General features: G+C 37.0%; 1 protein-coding gene across 35 annotated transcripts in view; it reads right to left on the bottom strand.

Annotated features, from left to right (window-relative positions):
* Window positions 1-17401, bottom strand: part of IKZF2 (IKAROS family zinc finger 2) — a 171083-nt gene that overhangs the window by 53056 nt on the left and 100626 nt on the right. For 22 of the 35 annotated variants that reach the window (XM_051849149.3, XM_051849145.3, XM_070070236.2 and 19 more), the window contains one exon: window positions 5281-5547. In XM_051849149.3, coding sequence (XP_051705109.1) covers window positions 5281-5547 — 267 coding nt within the window. The remainder of the gene's footprint in view (window positions 1-5280; window positions 5548-17401) is intronic. The other 13 variants (XM_070070249.2, XM_070070247.2, XM_070070245.2 and 10 more) reach the window with 1 other exon arrangement.

The following is a 17401-nucleotide window of genomic DNA, read 5'->3' as shown; positions in this document are numbered from 1 at the left end:
TGGCGGCATTTTTGCAAGTGCCAGCTTAACCAGCTGTGCCACAATGCTGGTCCCAATTTACAGCTTTTTAAAATCAGAATTATCTACTTACCACCCCCACTATAAAGTCTATAATAGAAGATGGGGGCATTTCCTTCACAAATTAATGGTTTTTAAAAGGAAGAAAAGAGCGAGCATAAATTATGCTTTTCACTCCAAATATTTGATTTTTAGTTTTGTAGTCTCTCTATATAAGGTTTCTCAGGCATATAACAAGTCAGGATGCCATAACTTTAAAAGGGATTTAAATGCATGTGGTGACCAAATAAATTTGAAATTATGTGGGCCTTTGGAAAATATTCCTGTAGTATGCTCAGATATTTTTAAACCTCCTGCTGAGTTGAAAAATCCCTAATTTAGAGTAGTTTCTAAAAAAGAAACAGTAATAAGGATAACCCTGTTAAAATTTTTTTAAATTCGTTTGAGTTTTACAAGACAGGATAATTTAGTTTTCACATGTATAAAATACTGTAAACATCTTTAAATTTTTAAAATAAGAAACTACTGGTGAATTTATATGGTCATCTCAAAGAATGAAAGAATGGTCCAGGGGTATGTGTTGTGGCATAATGGGTTAATCCACTGATTGTGATGCTTTTTTTAAAATTTATTTATTAGTTATAGACAGAGAGAGGGAGAGACAGAGAGAAAGGTCTTCCTTTTTCCATTGGTTCACCCCCCAAATGGCTGCCACAGCTGGAGCTGTGCCAATCCGAAGCCAGGAGCCAGGTGCTTCCTCCTGGTCTCCCGTGCGGGTGCAGGGCCCAAGCACTTGGGCCATCCTCCACTGCACTCCCAGGCCACAGCAGAGAGCTGGACTGGAAGAGGAGCTACCGGGACTAGAACCCGGTGCCCATATGAGATGCAGGTGCCACAGGGGAGGATTAACTAAGTGAGCCACTGCAACAGCCCTGATTGTGATGCCTACATACCACATCTGAGTGCAGGTTGGCGTACCTGCTACTTTGGTTCAAACCCAGATTCCTGCTAATGCACCTGGGAAGGCCACAGAGGATGGTCCAGGTAATTGGTCCTCTGCCACCAATGAGGGGAGACCAGGCTGGGGTTCCTCACTCCTTGCTTTGCCTGGCCCAGCTCTGGCTGTTGCAAGCATTTAGGGAATGAACCTTCAGATGGAAGACTGCACATGCTCTCTCTTTCTTGCTGCCTCTCAAATAAATAAATCTTAAAAAGGTAGAAAGATGGTTTTGATGTAATTGGAAATACTGCCATGCTGCTGAGTGTACAAACTACAGTGTGGAGGCCTTTGGAGTTTTGTGGCCATAGGATGTAAAGAACAAGGCATGATGAAGGTAAGCAGTCATATTCCTTTTTTTGATAAAAGGGATGGTTATCACAATTCATTTCAAATTCAGCCAGACAAGGTCTCAAGAAACACTGATTTGCTTAACTAACTCTATTCACTACGATAACCATCATGTCCACAATCCAGTTAGCTGGAATTACAGTGACACTTTCAGAAACACTACTTTCAGAGGACAAAGTTGAAATCAGGTGGTAACTTAAGGAATTTTTTAGTTTGTAAAGGTACATTTCAGGAATAATCTAAGTACAGGAGTTATCTCTATATCTGTTTAGTAATAAATAAAAGCTAAATGAATTAACCTAATTTTGAAAGCCATTTCTGTAAAATATCAGCAAACATTTTATTCAATGTTGATGGGTATTTCTTTGCCTAGGCATTACAGATAGGTGTAAAGTTATCTGGTAGTTAAGTAAAAGATTCAGTTAACTGCATTTTTCTCTATGCAAAAGTTACATATGCAAAAAATGTTCATTGTCTATGGAACTTTAACAACACATCTTAATTATTTCTTTTGGTTTTTCTTCTCTCAAGATGATCAACTGGCCCTTCTTGATTCAGCGTGGACTGAAAAAATGATCATGCTCTTCAAAAGTAAATCAAATATGAAAATTTATCCCACAAATACACTAACTACAGTAATGATAGTATAAAGTAATCCAATTTAAAAAAACTAAGTAGCTTGTTGTGCCTGTGAAAGCTACTGTTCCCACTGGTGAACACAAAAATCTGGAATAAAAACTCTAGATCCAGGAGAACAATGAAGGCACGGTTGTGGTATCCTCCATGTTCACTCTCAACCTGCATTTAAAAAAAAAGTCATTCTACCAATCTATTGGTCTATTTTTAGTTTCTCACGAATAAGAGTTAATATTATTTTTGTTATGGAATAAAGGGAATTTCCATCTTTTATGTACTTTATAAACATGTAGTTCTAGATCTATGTTTAATTATTCAACAGAAATGTCAATATACACGAGTGCATTCCCTTTGGCTGATCAGACAGTTGGTGTTCTTGTGTTAGATGGAGTATCCACCTGTAACTATGCAAAATCCCAAACACCTGTTGAGGGGTCTTGGAGCAAGATAATGGCTTAACAAAGCTGCAATGTACAAGATAGGGTGCTAAAAGCTTAGTACAAAGATGGGAGTATGCGGCCCCAAATGGGGAAAAATTATGAGTATCTTCTATGTAAACCATTCCCATCCATTTATGCTCACATATGAATTTATTTACTACCCCTACTTGCTTTGTTCTTCCTATATTTCCAGTGAAGAATGCCTGGAGTATCCAATGACAATATTACCTGATCATTTACTAAAGTAGCAATGCCAAAGAAATAACACCAAGCCATTAATTAGTCATTAGAATTGGCATTCTAGTAAAGTATGAAAGAGAAAGAAGAAGCAAATTAGACCTGATACTCTATGTTGTTATAAATTGGTTGGTTGTACGTCTTTCTTCACCATCAATTTTATATTAGATATTCTACAATCTAAAACTATGCGAAAATGCTTCCCAAAGGCTTCATAAAGATTGAGGACAGTCTCTTTTATATTAGTTACAAATAAATGGTAAAACCGGGAAGTTCAAAATGAAGGCAGTAGTTCATGATATTGAAGAGAAAATATTTGGTTAACAACTACATTTTGATTACATTTTTCTCAATCTAGTTTAAAGAAATACAAATAGACCTTGTATTCTCAAGTAGTATAAAAATGGAGTTGAAAATGTCAGGATCCTCTCAGATAAATAAACTTGGTGATCAAAAATACTACTTAAATAGCTAATTTAAAGATATCATAGCTACAATTTCAAAATCAAAAAGGCATTATAGATATCCCAAGCTCCTCCATGAAAAGCTATTAACTTTAACCAAGAAATTCCCAGGTTTGAAGAATGGATAATAATTTTCACAATACTCCAATAAACATTTATTTTTAAAAGTGCCATTGCTTACTGTTATATTCCTAAGACTTACGAAAATCTGCATAACTTTATAAATATTTTCCATGCCAATTAGATCTCAGAATTAAAAAAAATTCAACTCTACCACAGTAGTAAATACCAATCGGATAGTAGAGTAGGTTTCCAGCTATTGTATTTACAACTAACAATCCTCATGAATATCACTGTAGACACAGTGAAACATTGATTAACCTAAATTTTAAGGAATGTATACTCTGGTTCTTTGAATTTTTTAAACTAAAGACATAAAAGGTTTTTAAAAAATATTCCGAAAATTGTTTAGCATACTCCTCTGCCTTAAAATCAACAGCATATGCAATTCAACTGCACAGTCATTGGATTGATTTTGGTTTTTGAAGGAATTATACATTTGAATGGATATTATATTCCTTGACATAAAATATGATAGAATGAATATATAACACTATGAAACTCATCTTAACTACACCTAGAATTACTCTATGAGCACTGATAAAAGGTAGATTGATTGTTTTGTAGTCTTTCCTTTTTTTTTTCTTATTAATTAGATCTCAAGCTTGATTTTTTTCAACTTTTCCCAGAACCTTTGAGAAAACTATAGGGAGAAAATTAGCACTGCTAATGTAAATCTTAAAATACACTGCTATTTAAAAAGGAAATTTTAAACAAGACAAAAAGCAAAAATGTGACTATATGGTTGGAAAAGATATATAGAGGTCTAAAGCTGATATTTTGATTATGATACACTGCTTTTAATGTATAATTTCTCACAGTAATCTAAATATCAGCTTTATGGTTATACCTCATAATAAGCTCTGGGTATATGAATACACCACACCAAACAGGGCATATTAAAACAAAACCAGCCTGAGCATCAGGAAATCTTGGATCAATCCTTAACAAAGCATTATCTCAAGCAAGGGACAATGGACAAATCATTGCACTCTTTCTTTATATGTATAATAATGAGAGGTTTGGTTTAAAAAGACTTCAATGTATCCTGTATTGCTCATGTTTTAAGCATCAAATTATTAAATTGACTATTTAGAAGAAAAATTGTGATTTATCTCTTTTCCAAAAGGGTATCATATTTAAAATTCTGAGAATATTAGTTATTGATATTTTGCTGTATAACACTACTTTGAACTAGACAGAAAGCTACCACCACCTCCAAATCAATGATCCTTCTCTATTACCACAAACTCATTTCTGTTGCTTTTTGTTTTTCAATTTAGCTAAAGATGTAAGGATGTGGAGATATCCTTTTCCTCATTTGGTGGGTTTTCATGAAGGAAAGACTTTCCACCTAATGTCCAAAGTGTCTGTTACTCTGAGGGCTTCTTCATCCCATTCAATGATTACCTAACCCTACTTGTACACCTAGCACCCTTTGAGATATTTGACCCTACATATCTTCTTGCAGGAGTTATAACCAAAAATTACAGGAAATTGGTAATATCCCTGCATGAGGGAAAGTACCTGCCTACTATTACTGTGATCTGTGGTAAGCAAAGATTGATTGGAAATTGTATTTCAACAAGTTAACTAGATAAATTGAAAATGATTCACCCCTATATAAATGCATGAGTGCCATTTTGTAGTATTAACTCTTGGCTAGCAAACTATATTACCTGCCCATGGGTATGGAAAAATATGTATAGAAATATAAAAAGATTAAGTTACACAATGAAATTCTCCTATACCTTTTGAACCCTTATCATATTATTGCTATATTAAGAACTGTGGAAACTGAATCCCAAACTTCTTTTCTGATATGCTATTCAGATTTGAAGGCTGGAAGTCAAGACCCAGGCTACTCTCTGCTTTTCAGCAATCCAATACTAGCAGAATTCTGAAAAGGTAGTTTCACCATTGCCACCCCTGAATAAAAAGGAAAGAGAATAGATGTCAGGTAATATCAACATCAGATGTCACAGGCAGTCATCAGGTTATTCTTTCAGCTGCTTACCAGTGTGACTCCTTTTATGTACCATAAGCACATTGGGCCCAATGCAAACCATGCCACAGACGTCACATTTCAGTTTACCATTCGGAAGCCGGATTCCTCCCTCGCCTTGAAGCTCCTGGACTTTCCTGTTGTCAGCCACCTCGCTGCTCTCAATTAGGGGTTCTTCTAGGCTGCTACCCTCATCATGGCCCCTGATCTCGTCATCGCGGCTCAGGGGTTTCCTGTCACATTCTTCATCGCTCTGCATTTCTAGCTTTACTGAATTTGCTGGAATTTAAAAAGAAGACATTTTGAGTACATGTTCTGTGCTCTCACCTTCTCTCTTCCACTCACTACCCATCTATTAAATAGGTGAAAATGATGCATGAAGTAGAATATAGTCCATAACCGAATGCCATATGAATATGCACTGTGGTGTATTGTAGTCAAGCTTGGCCATAAAGGTGAAGATGACTCAGGAAAGGTGTAAGTAAACAGCATAACCTTTTATTTAGTTTCTTTCTTTAACTCAGTTATGTCATTTAAACAGTAAAAAAATAATTCTGAGATTGGCTTTTGTACCTAAGGCTACTGAGAGTGAGATAGAATTAAGAATTCTTTAAAAATATTGCTTAACCAACTGAGCTATGCCTCTTTTTACTTTAACAGTCATTATAAATACTTCATATTCTCTGCTTCACATCAGAATACTTGTGTAAACCTGCTTCTGAACAGGGCAAGAGAAACAAGTCAGGCTCTTAATCCGGCAAATGTCTTTGACATATGAAAGGCATACTGTTAAGGCAAATGTCCTAAAATCAGAGTAAACACATTATACTCAGTTAAGAGCTGTATAAATGTAGGTCACAGTGCACAGATCTCAACTACTTTTGAGATATCTGGGCTTTCCTAACCCCCAACCCCCAATCATCAATATATACAAAAATTCTCCACGGAGCATATTAATCTGCAAATCAAGGTTTTCTAAGTCTATTCTCTTTTTTTAAAAAAAGATTTATTTATTTATTTGAAAGACAGAGTTACAGAGAGAAGTAGAGAGAGAGAGAGAGGGAGGGAGGGAGGTCTTCCATTTGCTGGTTCACTTCCCAGATGGCCACAATGGCTGTAGCTAAGTGGATCCGAAGCCAGGAACCAGGAGCCAGGAATTTCATCTGGGTCTCCCAAGTGAGTGCAAGGGCCCAAGGACTTGAGCCATCCTCTGCAGTTCTCCTAGGAGCATTAGCAGGGAGTGGGATCAGAAATGGAGCAGCCAGGACTTGAACTGGTGCCCATATGGGATGCCAGCACTGCAGGCTCAGGCTTTAACCCACTGTGCCACAGCGCTGGCCTCTCGAAGAGAGTTCTAATATCAAATAACAGCTAATAACAGGAATGGCATAACTTGCATGTACACACTTGTGACTCTTAAGAAATGTAATGCCTTCTGTTTGCTGTTTTTGGATCATCCCACAGAAAAGTTGGAATTCTGTTAGCACAGCGTTTATTCTGTATTGCGACAAAGTCTTTTTTCATAAAGTGTCAGCAAGCTTTAAATCAATATCAACTTTTTCAATGGATGATGTCCCAAGCACTTGGGTCCCTGCCACCCACGTGGGAGACCCAGATGGAGCTTCCAAATCCCATCTCCTGCTCAGCCCAGCTCTGCTATTACAGGCATTTTGGGGGTGAACCAGGGAAGGGAAGATCTTTGTTTCTCTCCATCTCTCCCTCCCTCTCTCTGTCACTCTCCTTTTGCATGAATGAATTAATAAATAAATCTTTTAAAAATAAATATCAGCTTTTAATCCAGTGATGTTGAGACTTTTCTTAAGAAATCATATCAAAGTTACTGAACAAAACAAATTACTTGGCACTACTTGAATAGAGGAAATATTTTCATAAAAAGAAAGTTCTTGTCATTGCATTTGTTTTGTTAGAGAAACTACACAGTCTGCAATTTGTCATTGGTACTTATCATGGCAGGCAGTAATAGCAAGGTGGTTCTCCCCCTACTCCTCTCCTTGAAGCACCCCTATGAACTAGAGAGAGGCAGACAAGTACCAGCAAACTTAAACACAAGTAACTAACTTCTGAATCTTATCTGCATACTGGAGATGAAGTTGGATGACTGAAAAAAAAATTTGTGCAATATAGTTTATTAAGACTGAGGATTCTTAAGTTCTTGAACTTAAGTTCTCCATGTCTTGTATAAAATGGGAATGATAATGGTCCCCATTTGGTAGGGTTCATGTGAACTTTAAATGAGTAATGGGCTTATCATTTTTCTCATAACAAACAGTACTATTTTTATTTCACAGTATTTTTGTGAGAATAGCTAACTTACAATACATAAACTATTCTGTGGTCTACAAAGGGACACAATAGTGCATGTTGAGTTTTATCCTATTTACATATAAGTAATGAATTACTGGTTTTTGAGAAGAATGAGGACAATATTATATACATTTTTAGATCTTAAACATGCTTAAGAACTTTTTTTTTTTTTTTTTGACAGGCAGAGTTAGACAGAGAGAGAGAGAGAGAAAGGTCTTCCTTCTGTTGGTTCAACCCCCAAATGGCTGCCACGGCGGGCACGCTGCGCCGATCTGAAGCCAGGAGTCAGGTACTTCCTCCTGGTCTCCCATGGGGTGCAGGGCCCAAGCACTTGGGCCATCCTCCACTGCCCTCCCGGGCCAGATAGCTGGACTGGAAGAGGAGCAACCAGGACAGAACCGGCACCCCAACCGGGACTAGAACCCGGAGTACCGGTGCCTCAGGCGGAGGATTAGCCTGGTGAGCTGTGGCGGAGGATTAGCCTGGTGAGCTGTGGCGCCGGCCACATGCTTAAGAACTTTGAGGTATATAGGAGGTGGGCAGGCACTAAGATGTTCTGCGAATTGTTTAAAAATTGTATTGCTTTGGAGCTGGTGCTGTGGTACAGATTGTTAAGCTGCTGCCTGTAGCACCAGCATCCCATATGGGCACAGACTGAACACTGGCTTCTCTACTTCTGATCCAGCTCCCTGCTAATGTGTCTGGGAGGGCAGCAGAAGATGGCACGCTTAGGCCCCTGTCACCCACGTGAGAAACCCAGAGGAAGTTCCTCGCTCCTGCCTTCAACCTAGCTATTGCAGCCATTTGGGGAGTGAACCAGCAGATGGAAGATATGTATCTCTTTCTCTTTGTCTCTCCCTCTCTCTGTAACTCTGCTTTTCAAATGAATAAATCTTGAAAAAAATTTTTATTGCTTTAAGCTTGTTATTTTATAATACTACAATGATCTGCCTGATAGGTAAAACAGGTATTTTATTATATTCTTAAATACACGTTTTGAAATTCTGAATGCAGGGACTGGTGCTGTGCTGCAGCAGCTTAAAGCCCCGGCCTACAGTGCCAGTATGCCATGTGGGCTCCAGTTCGAGTCCCGGCTGCTCCACTTCCAATCCAGCTCCATGCTAATGCAGCTGGGAATGCAAAGGAGGACGGACCAAGTCTTTGGGCTCCTGCACCCTTGTGGGAGATCGGGAGGAAGCTCCTGGCTCCTGGCCCCTGGCTTCGGATCAGCTCTGCTCCAGCCGATGAGGCCAAATGGGGTGTGAACCAGCGGATGGATGACCTCTCTCTCTGTCTCTCCTCCTCTCTCTGTAACCCTGTCTTCCAAATAAATAAAATAAATCTTAAAAAAAATTCTGAATCAAGTTGGGCACATTATCTGTCTTTAAATATGTGTATTTTTTGAGCCAGAAACTATAGGCCTCTTAAACTTGAGACCAGCATAGAACTATAAAAAATATAACTTGATGCTACAATATTAAATTTTAACTTTTTCTCTAGTAAAAATACTAAAACAGGGAGATCAAAACAATTCTGCACATGATTTAAAAATGTAATTTAAAATTATTAGATATTACAAATATAGTTAGAATTTTCTATCCATAAAGAAATATATTTTAAATTAATACTAGAAAAGTACATTTTTGCAAGAACTGAAATAAATGATAAAGCCATAGTATTTTTTTCTCTCACAATCTTATACTCCAAGAAATAAGTTCAACATGTATGCAAGTAGATACTGTACTGCTGTCTTCAAACAGTAAACTGATAAAATTCAATAGATGAGGTCTTCAAAAAGATAATGGAAAGTATGTATTATGAAAAACTACATGTGAATTTCTTTTTTTGCAATAAATTTGATTTTGATGAACTTTTTGGAGTACCCTCACATATGTATGGTGGCCTATGTACAAACAAAATCCCATAGAAAGTAATTTCATTCCATTTCACTAAAATTAGAAGGATCATCCACCCAGACCAAGTGGGATTTATCCCTGGTATGCAGGGATGGTTCAATGTACGCAAAACAATCAATGTGATACACCACATTAACAGACTGCAGAAGAAAAACCATATGATTATCTCAATAGACGCCGAGAAAGCATTTGATAAAATACAACACCCTTTCATGATGAAAACTAAGCAAACTGGGTATGGAAGGAACATTCCTCAATACAATCAAAGCAATCTATGAAAAACCCACAGCCAACATCCTATTGAATGGGGAAAAGCTGGAAGCATTTCCACTGAGATCTGGTACCAGACAGGGATGCCCACTCTCACCACTGCTATTCAATATAGTTCTGGATCTAGCCAGAGCTATTAGGCAAGAAAAAGAAATTAAAGGGATACATATTGGGAAGGAAGAACTCAAATTATCCCTCTTTGCAGATGATATGATTCTTTATTTAGGGGACCCAAACAACTCTACTAAGAGATTATTGGAACTCATAGAAGATTTTGGCAAAGTAGCAGGGTATAAAATCAATGCACAAAAATCAACAGCCTTTGTATACACAGGCAATACCATGGCTGAGGAAGAACTTGTAAGATCAATCCCATTCTCAGTAGCTACAAAAACAATCAAATAACCTTGGAATAAATTTAACCAAGGACATTAAGGATCTCTACGATGAAAATTACAAAACCTTAAAGAAAGAAATAGAAGAGGATACCAAAAAATGGAAAAATCTTCCATGCTCATGGATTGGAAGAATCAATATCATCAAAATGTCCATTCTCCCAAAAGCAATTTATAGATTCAATGCAATACCAATCAAGATACCAAAGACATTCTTCTCAGACCTGGAAAAAATGATGCTGAAATTCATATGGAGACACAGCAGACCTCGAATAGCTAAAGCAATCTTGCACAACAAAAACAAAGCCGGAGGCATCACAATACCAGATTTCAGGACATACTACAGGGCAGTTGTAATCAAAACAGCATGGTACTGGTGCAGAAACAGATGGATAGACCAATGGAACAGAACTGAAACACCAGAAATCAATCCAAACATCTACAGCCAACTCATATTTGATCAAGGATCCAAAACCAATCCCTGGAGTAAGGACAGTCTATTCAATAAATGGTGCTGGGAAAATTGGATTTCCACGTGCAGAATCATGAAGCAAGACCCCTACCTTTCACCTTACACAAAAATTCACTCAACATGGATTAAAGACTTAAATCTACGACCTGACACTATCAAATTATTAAAATTAGTTTGAAATTCTAGGATAAAATATGATTAAACAATAGTCTTTGAATATCAACTATGAAACAGAAAAGTTTACTCAAACTCTCCTATGATTTATTTTCATTATTTAAGATGTTTATAATTAATGTGGAGCACCTAATGATTAAATTATAATGTTTGGCAAGCTTAAGTATATTCTAAATTATTATTTAGTATTTTTGAGTTTTTTTTTTTTAATTTATTTGACAGGTAGAATTAGAGAGAGAGAGAGAGAGAGAGAGAAAGGTCTTCCTTTCTGTTGGTTCACCCCCCAAATGGCCGGTACGGCCAGCACTGTGCTGATCCGAAGCCAGGAGCCTGGTGCTTCCTCCTGGTCTCCCATGCAGGTGCAGGGCCCAAGCACCTGGGCCATCCTCCACTGCCTTCCCGGGCCACAGCAGAGAGCCGGACTGGAAGAGGAGTGACCGGAACTAGAACCCAGCGCCCCTGTGGGATGCTGGCGCCGCAAGCAGAGGATTAGCCAAGTGAGCCATGGCGCCAGGCCCAAAATTATTATGCAGTATTATCAAGAGTTGTAATATGATAACTAGGGCCAGTGCTGTGGCTTAGCAGGTAAAGGTGCTACCTGCAGTGCCGGCATCCCATAAAGGTGCTGGTTCGAGTCCTGGCTGCTCCGCTTCTGATCCAGCTCTCTGCTATGGCCTGGGAAAGAAGAAGATGGCCCAAGTCTTTGGGCCCCTGAACCCATGTGGGAGACCCAGAAAAAGCTCCAGGCTCCTGGCTTCAGATGGGCATGGCTCCAGCCTGGAGTAACCAGCAGATGGAAGACCTTTCTCTCTCTCTCTCTCTTTCTGCCTTTCAAATAAATAAATAAATCTTTTTTAAAAATATGACTATTTGTAGCTATAATATATGAAGCAACTACAACTTCTATACATGGAACAATAAAATTCATAGTACCTTTCAAATCTTTGAAATCATGTTTTAATCTTCATTACACATAATTTCTTTTTACAATTCGGTAATAGGAGGACATTCTCATAAATGATTTAATTTCACTCTCCAATTTGAGTGAAATGAAATCTTACTTTTAGAAATCTCAATTCCAATAATTATGTCTCAACTTCTTTCCCTGACATGCAATGAAGGGTATATATATCAAATATAACTTTGGGAATTCAAATATATTACTTTATATTGACAAGCAATAATGGTTTAGTAAAAACAGTATCCCTCAGAACAAATTAGCAATGAAAAGGGCATATGAAATATAAGTGATGAATTTTTTTCTCTCTTATTCAATGTTATAGCCACCAATAATTGCAATGTACTGTGGGGAGCAACTCGGACTAGACTAAGTTACTGGAATTAAGACTTATTCTATGCATCTGCTCTCCCACAATATGGCACTGGGAGAGGAGTAAACAACTGCTACACAGCTGCCTCTCGCCAACTTGACTGATGAGCTGCAGGAGCTGATCCTGCTCCTGATTGGAGGAGAGCAGCATGCTCGGCGTGTGGGTAGCAGATTTGGGATTGGAGGAAGAGGACTATAAAGGAGGAGAGAGACAACATGCACCAGGAACATCCGGGTAACATCTGAGCAGCCCCCGAGAGAGCCGGCCGGTGGTGTGCCGCTCCCCCGCGGAAGTGGGGAAAGTGGCAGGGGGAGCCACCCCTCCACAGAGGTGGAGGGGTCGGTAGCCAACCCGGGAACGACCAGCAGCAAACCTGGGAAGGGCCGAGCAGACGAAAGAACAGCGCAGGGTTTAGTGTTGTTCCTCCACGAAGAAGGCGGGCAACAATGTACAAACAGCCAAATATGTTAAACAAATAAAATAAAGATGTTTAACATAGGCATCTTCTATTTTCTTAATTTCAAAGAGTTGACATAGTTTATATTTTAAAACAAAAGGGAAGTCAATTTTAAGGCAATAGTAACAAAGAAAAAGTGATTTGTGCATACTCAATAATGGTAAATTTTTTAAACTTTTGTTGTACTTCTTGTCTTTGTTGTATTTAGAACTTACAACTGATTGTTAGATCCATTTTTAGGAGATCCTGAGGTTTGTCAACACAAGCAAGTAATAGTTAACAGAAAAATCTTTGATCAAGTTTATATGGCATGTATTCCAGGATAAATAGCTCCATATGTACTTTTGCAAAAAAAGATTTATAATGCAAATGTACTTAGGAGTACAATCTTCCCCTCTTCCTTTATGATTTCTTAATACTATTAATGAGCTTTAAAAATTCAGCTTATAGATGTCATAAAACACATAGTTTAATCAACTGCATTTATAAATGACAGTACCTATGCCAAGAATTACAGAGACTACATTGGAGCTCTTTTTAAAAGTGACTTCTAAGCCAATTTCCAACTATAAAAGTGTCTTCGGTAAACATACTTGGATTTCTATACTTGTTCATAATTATCAGTTTCCAGATAGATAATAGCAAATGCTTTTACACTAGACTTGCCTTCAATTCACTAATAAGTGAGGAGATAACTAAAAAGATTTACAGATAGAGATAAAGCACTGTAAAATAAATAAATAAACTGCTAGATCCTAAATCAAATGGAGAGAAACTATGTTACTTTACGAATGTGTTGAAAAAATTAACCTATGTCACAATGGAAATTTACTATAATTCAAACAATCCAAACATTACTACATATAAGGATGAATGGAAAATAAAATGTAAAATGTTGTTATATGTACTCATAGACCTCATACTCGCAGAATTTACCCACATCCACCAACAAGAAACAGACAACACTGAATAGTGTAAAAGTCATTAAAACAGCAGGTTAAGCACCTGCTGCTTGCCTGACACTTCCCTTACAATTTTAGTTAAGGTTTAAGACTAAAAATAAAAGAATATTATTAACTTAAAGAAGAAACCTATATTAACAGGACAGCATACAAACAGAAATAGGCCATGAAATAGTTCATGAGTAAGAGTATAGAAAATATTTTACTAACATAATTTGGTTGCATAATTTATTGAACTACATAGTATATAAAGAGGCTTTCCACAGAAACTGGAATTTTACTATTTTAGACTGTCATTTCACCTAGTTGCCCATCTATTCAAAGCAGCATAAAAATTTACAAAATACTTAGAAACTAATTTCTTTAAATAAAACGAAATTCTCCATTTAAGATTTTGGGGGAAACTATAATTTTTATATGCTTGTGCAATACAGTTACTTTTGAATTGTCAAATTAGGAAAAATTATCCCCATCATTAGAATTTGGTTTTCAAAAATATGCCTATTATTTGTAAATGTCAAGTTCTGGAAAAACAATCATTAAGATATTTTTGATCATCTAAATTACACTTGTTACAACTTAATGCTTTATAATTAGTATGACTTAAGTTTACTAACCCACCAACAGATAGGTCAAGTTTCCTAGCCAGGAAAATAGAGGAATTATTACATATTTCATTTACATATTTCATATTACATTTTCTCTATTTAAAATAATACAATATTAATGATGTTAGAGAGAAGAAAAGTTTTCTAGATTACTTTTAATCAAATTAGTGATTTATTTCTGCTTAGTTTTCCAATTATATTTTAAAATTTAATTTTTACAAGAAGTAAACAGTATGCTAGCTAAAGAAATATTTGTTTCACAATGCTGAATAACAGCTAAGATAGTATTCTTTACTTGCCAAATTGGAAAAAAAAAGAAGACTTTCACGTGCTATGTGTCTGTGGACTATCATATACTTGGTTTCTGTTGTGTGAAAATTCAAGAGGATATGACGAGATTTTATTACTTACAAGCATCAATTTCTCCCAGTCTATTCCAGATACTTAAAATGGTGTTATATGAACTAATTGAATCAATATACCTATCAATCTGTTGAAGTTGTTTCTGCACTACTACAGCTCTCATTTAAACCCTCAAAATGGAAACATCAAATGTGACTAAAATTGTCTTAGTAGCACAGCAGCTATTTAAATTGTGTGTTAGAAAACAAACTATACTCAAAACTGTAAAGCCAAATTATTTGCTACAAACTTAACAATGTAAACAAATAAAATCATTATGATAAAAATTATTTTCAGGTATATCCAACCATTTTTAGTTCCTTAACAAAATTTCATTTTATTTTTAATTGTGGATAAATAAACTGGTAAGTCTTACAAAACAGCTCCCTCACGACAACCTTAAAGTATTTGTTTTATACATGGTTAGGCAAGTCCAGACACTGTGTCACTGAACTGCAGCTGAGCCACTTGTGGGTAGCATTATCAGTCTGTATATCACATTGTCTCATTTTTCTCCCTCATTTTCTCCCTTTTCTTTCCAGTGTAGTCAGGTTATGGATGTTTTAAGTGATTCTAGACAAAGAAGTATTGATTTTCATAATACCATTATTCCAACAACAAACCCTGCACCTGAAAGCAAGAAATCAGGCTTCCCCCCACCCCCCACCCCAACCCTGGTGTGGGATCTTGGAAAATGTGTGTATCTTGACTCAGCCAGCCACCTGCACCTAAAGTATTGGGGAAACACTTGGTGTTTCTGAAAATAGAAGGTTGATAAGATCATTTCTTATAGACTTAAGAATTTGGGTCCATTTAAATAATTATGATAATATAATTCATAAATTTGTGATTTGTCAAATAGACTGCTTCATTTGGTGCTCAAAATGACTGAATTGCAGGTAGGGCAGCCACAGGTAAACACTGAAGCATGATTTTTAAGTGATGATCTAAAGAATACAACATTAGTAAATGTGGACTTGATATCAGCTCAGGATCTTGGGCCTCTTAGCCTACCCATCCTTCCATGGTGTGATACTGGAGCTCCAATTAAACAAATAACTGACACTAATACTATATTAAGAACAAAAATCAACTGTGGGCAAACGAGTCTTTGAATTACTATAAAACTGCTACAGAATTATAACCATTAGCTAAAGAAGATACCAGGAATTCAAGATCAGAATGGCTAGATATCGTAAAGATACTAGAAGTTTTCATAAACCACAGTTACGAATTAATACTTTCTATCAAAACTAGAGGCCATGTCTCAGTCAAAAGAAAAACCTTTTATTTTAAAATTTGCTTTGGTCTTAAGATCCCTGTAGTCTACTTAGTTGCTAAAGAATCTGTCAATTTACAATCTTCTCCCTCCTCCTATTTACTTTTGCCACTTATTTCTATATTACTTATTATGGTATGATTTATCAGTGGTAAGTAAAGACAACCATTAGAATAAAAATATTATCAATTTCAACATTTATGGAGAATGGCATTTTAGGACTTCTGTGACCAATTTTGACAGTCTTGTGTTAGGTAAATCATATCTGGGATCAATATATGTAGCACTTCATTTAGATTTACATATAAAAACAAAAAATACCAAGTGTTGGCTCTACTTTCTTGAAAAAAAAAAAAGTAAAACAAAGGAGGGCAAATCATCTAGCTCCTTGATGAACTCTCACAATGTAGAAACCTAAACCAGCACGCCCATGATCAAAACACCTTTATTACCCAGCACAGTGGCACCATTGTAGACCAGAGATGAAGCTGCTATTTTTTGGCAGACAACTAGTTCATGTGAAGTACATAATGTGGACAAAATAAGCCTAGTTCAAATAGAAATGCCATAGGCAAACAACAGTCTATCCCTTTACCCATCCTTTAAAGGTGTGACTTCATTTGCCAAGTTCAAAAGATTCAGTATCTGCCATGTCTTGCATATCCAACTGTTTTTTACATCTTCTTGGGCAATACAACTACTTGAAGATCCCCATGTCCTCTCACCTGGAACAATTTCAACAGCTTTCTAACTGGTCTCTTTTCTTCCATCTTTTGCCACACCCTAAATTCCCCAATTCATAATCTCCTAAAGCCCAGCTCAAATTAGTCTTCCAAAGGTCTTCAGTGACTTCCCACTGCCTAGAAACTAAATACAAAGGGGTTGGTGTGGCATTTGGGGATGTCCGTAGCACAGACTTGAAGTAACACCAATCGTATGTCCTATTAGTCTTCCTCCATTCTTTAGTACCTTCTCCAGTGAAAAGCTTCTCCTCATTCCATGGAATACATCACGTACATCTCCATTTTCTGTTTCCTCCCCCGAGCTCCTGTTATTATTTTCTGGAATTCTTCCTCTATTGCTATCAAAATTAGTACTCCACTCAAGTCTCAACTTACCTCCTGCCTTTTCCCCCATGACTGACTGTCATGTTACGTTACAGAGATTTCATTATGTGTCTCTCTACGCTGCCTGTAGAGTTGGGTGCTTGAAAGGACCCTGCCTTCATTCACAGTTGTAAAACCATCCTATCCTCACACTAGGCACCCAAAAGACATTTGTTGAAAGGCTGGTGCTGACTTTCATGTTATATTCCTCTTTCCAATTTACTGAGATGCTGCACTACAAGTGACAAATATATCAACAGAGTTACACAAAACATACTAATTAAAGGACCACTCAATGACAGGAAACTTTTACGCACATTATAGGGATCACCTGATTTAATCATGACAGCCACTCTGAAGAATGGAATCTTCTCATGTTACAGAGGAGTAAACGGAAGCTCAAAATGGGTGATGCAGTATGTCCAAGCCACACAGT

This window comes from Oryctolagus cuniculus, chromosome 3, assembly GCF_051225735.1.
Source record: "Oryctolagus cuniculus isolate XC-2025 breed Fujian yellow rabbit chromosome 3, ASM5122573v1, whole genome shotgun sequence".
In the NCBI taxonomy this organism is placed as follows: domain Eukaryota; kingdom Metazoa; phylum Chordata; class Mammalia; order Lagomorpha; family Leporidae; genus Oryctolagus; species Oryctolagus cuniculus.
Note: the sequence above shows the minus strand (reverse complement) of the source record. Positions and strands in the feature narration are given on the sequence as shown.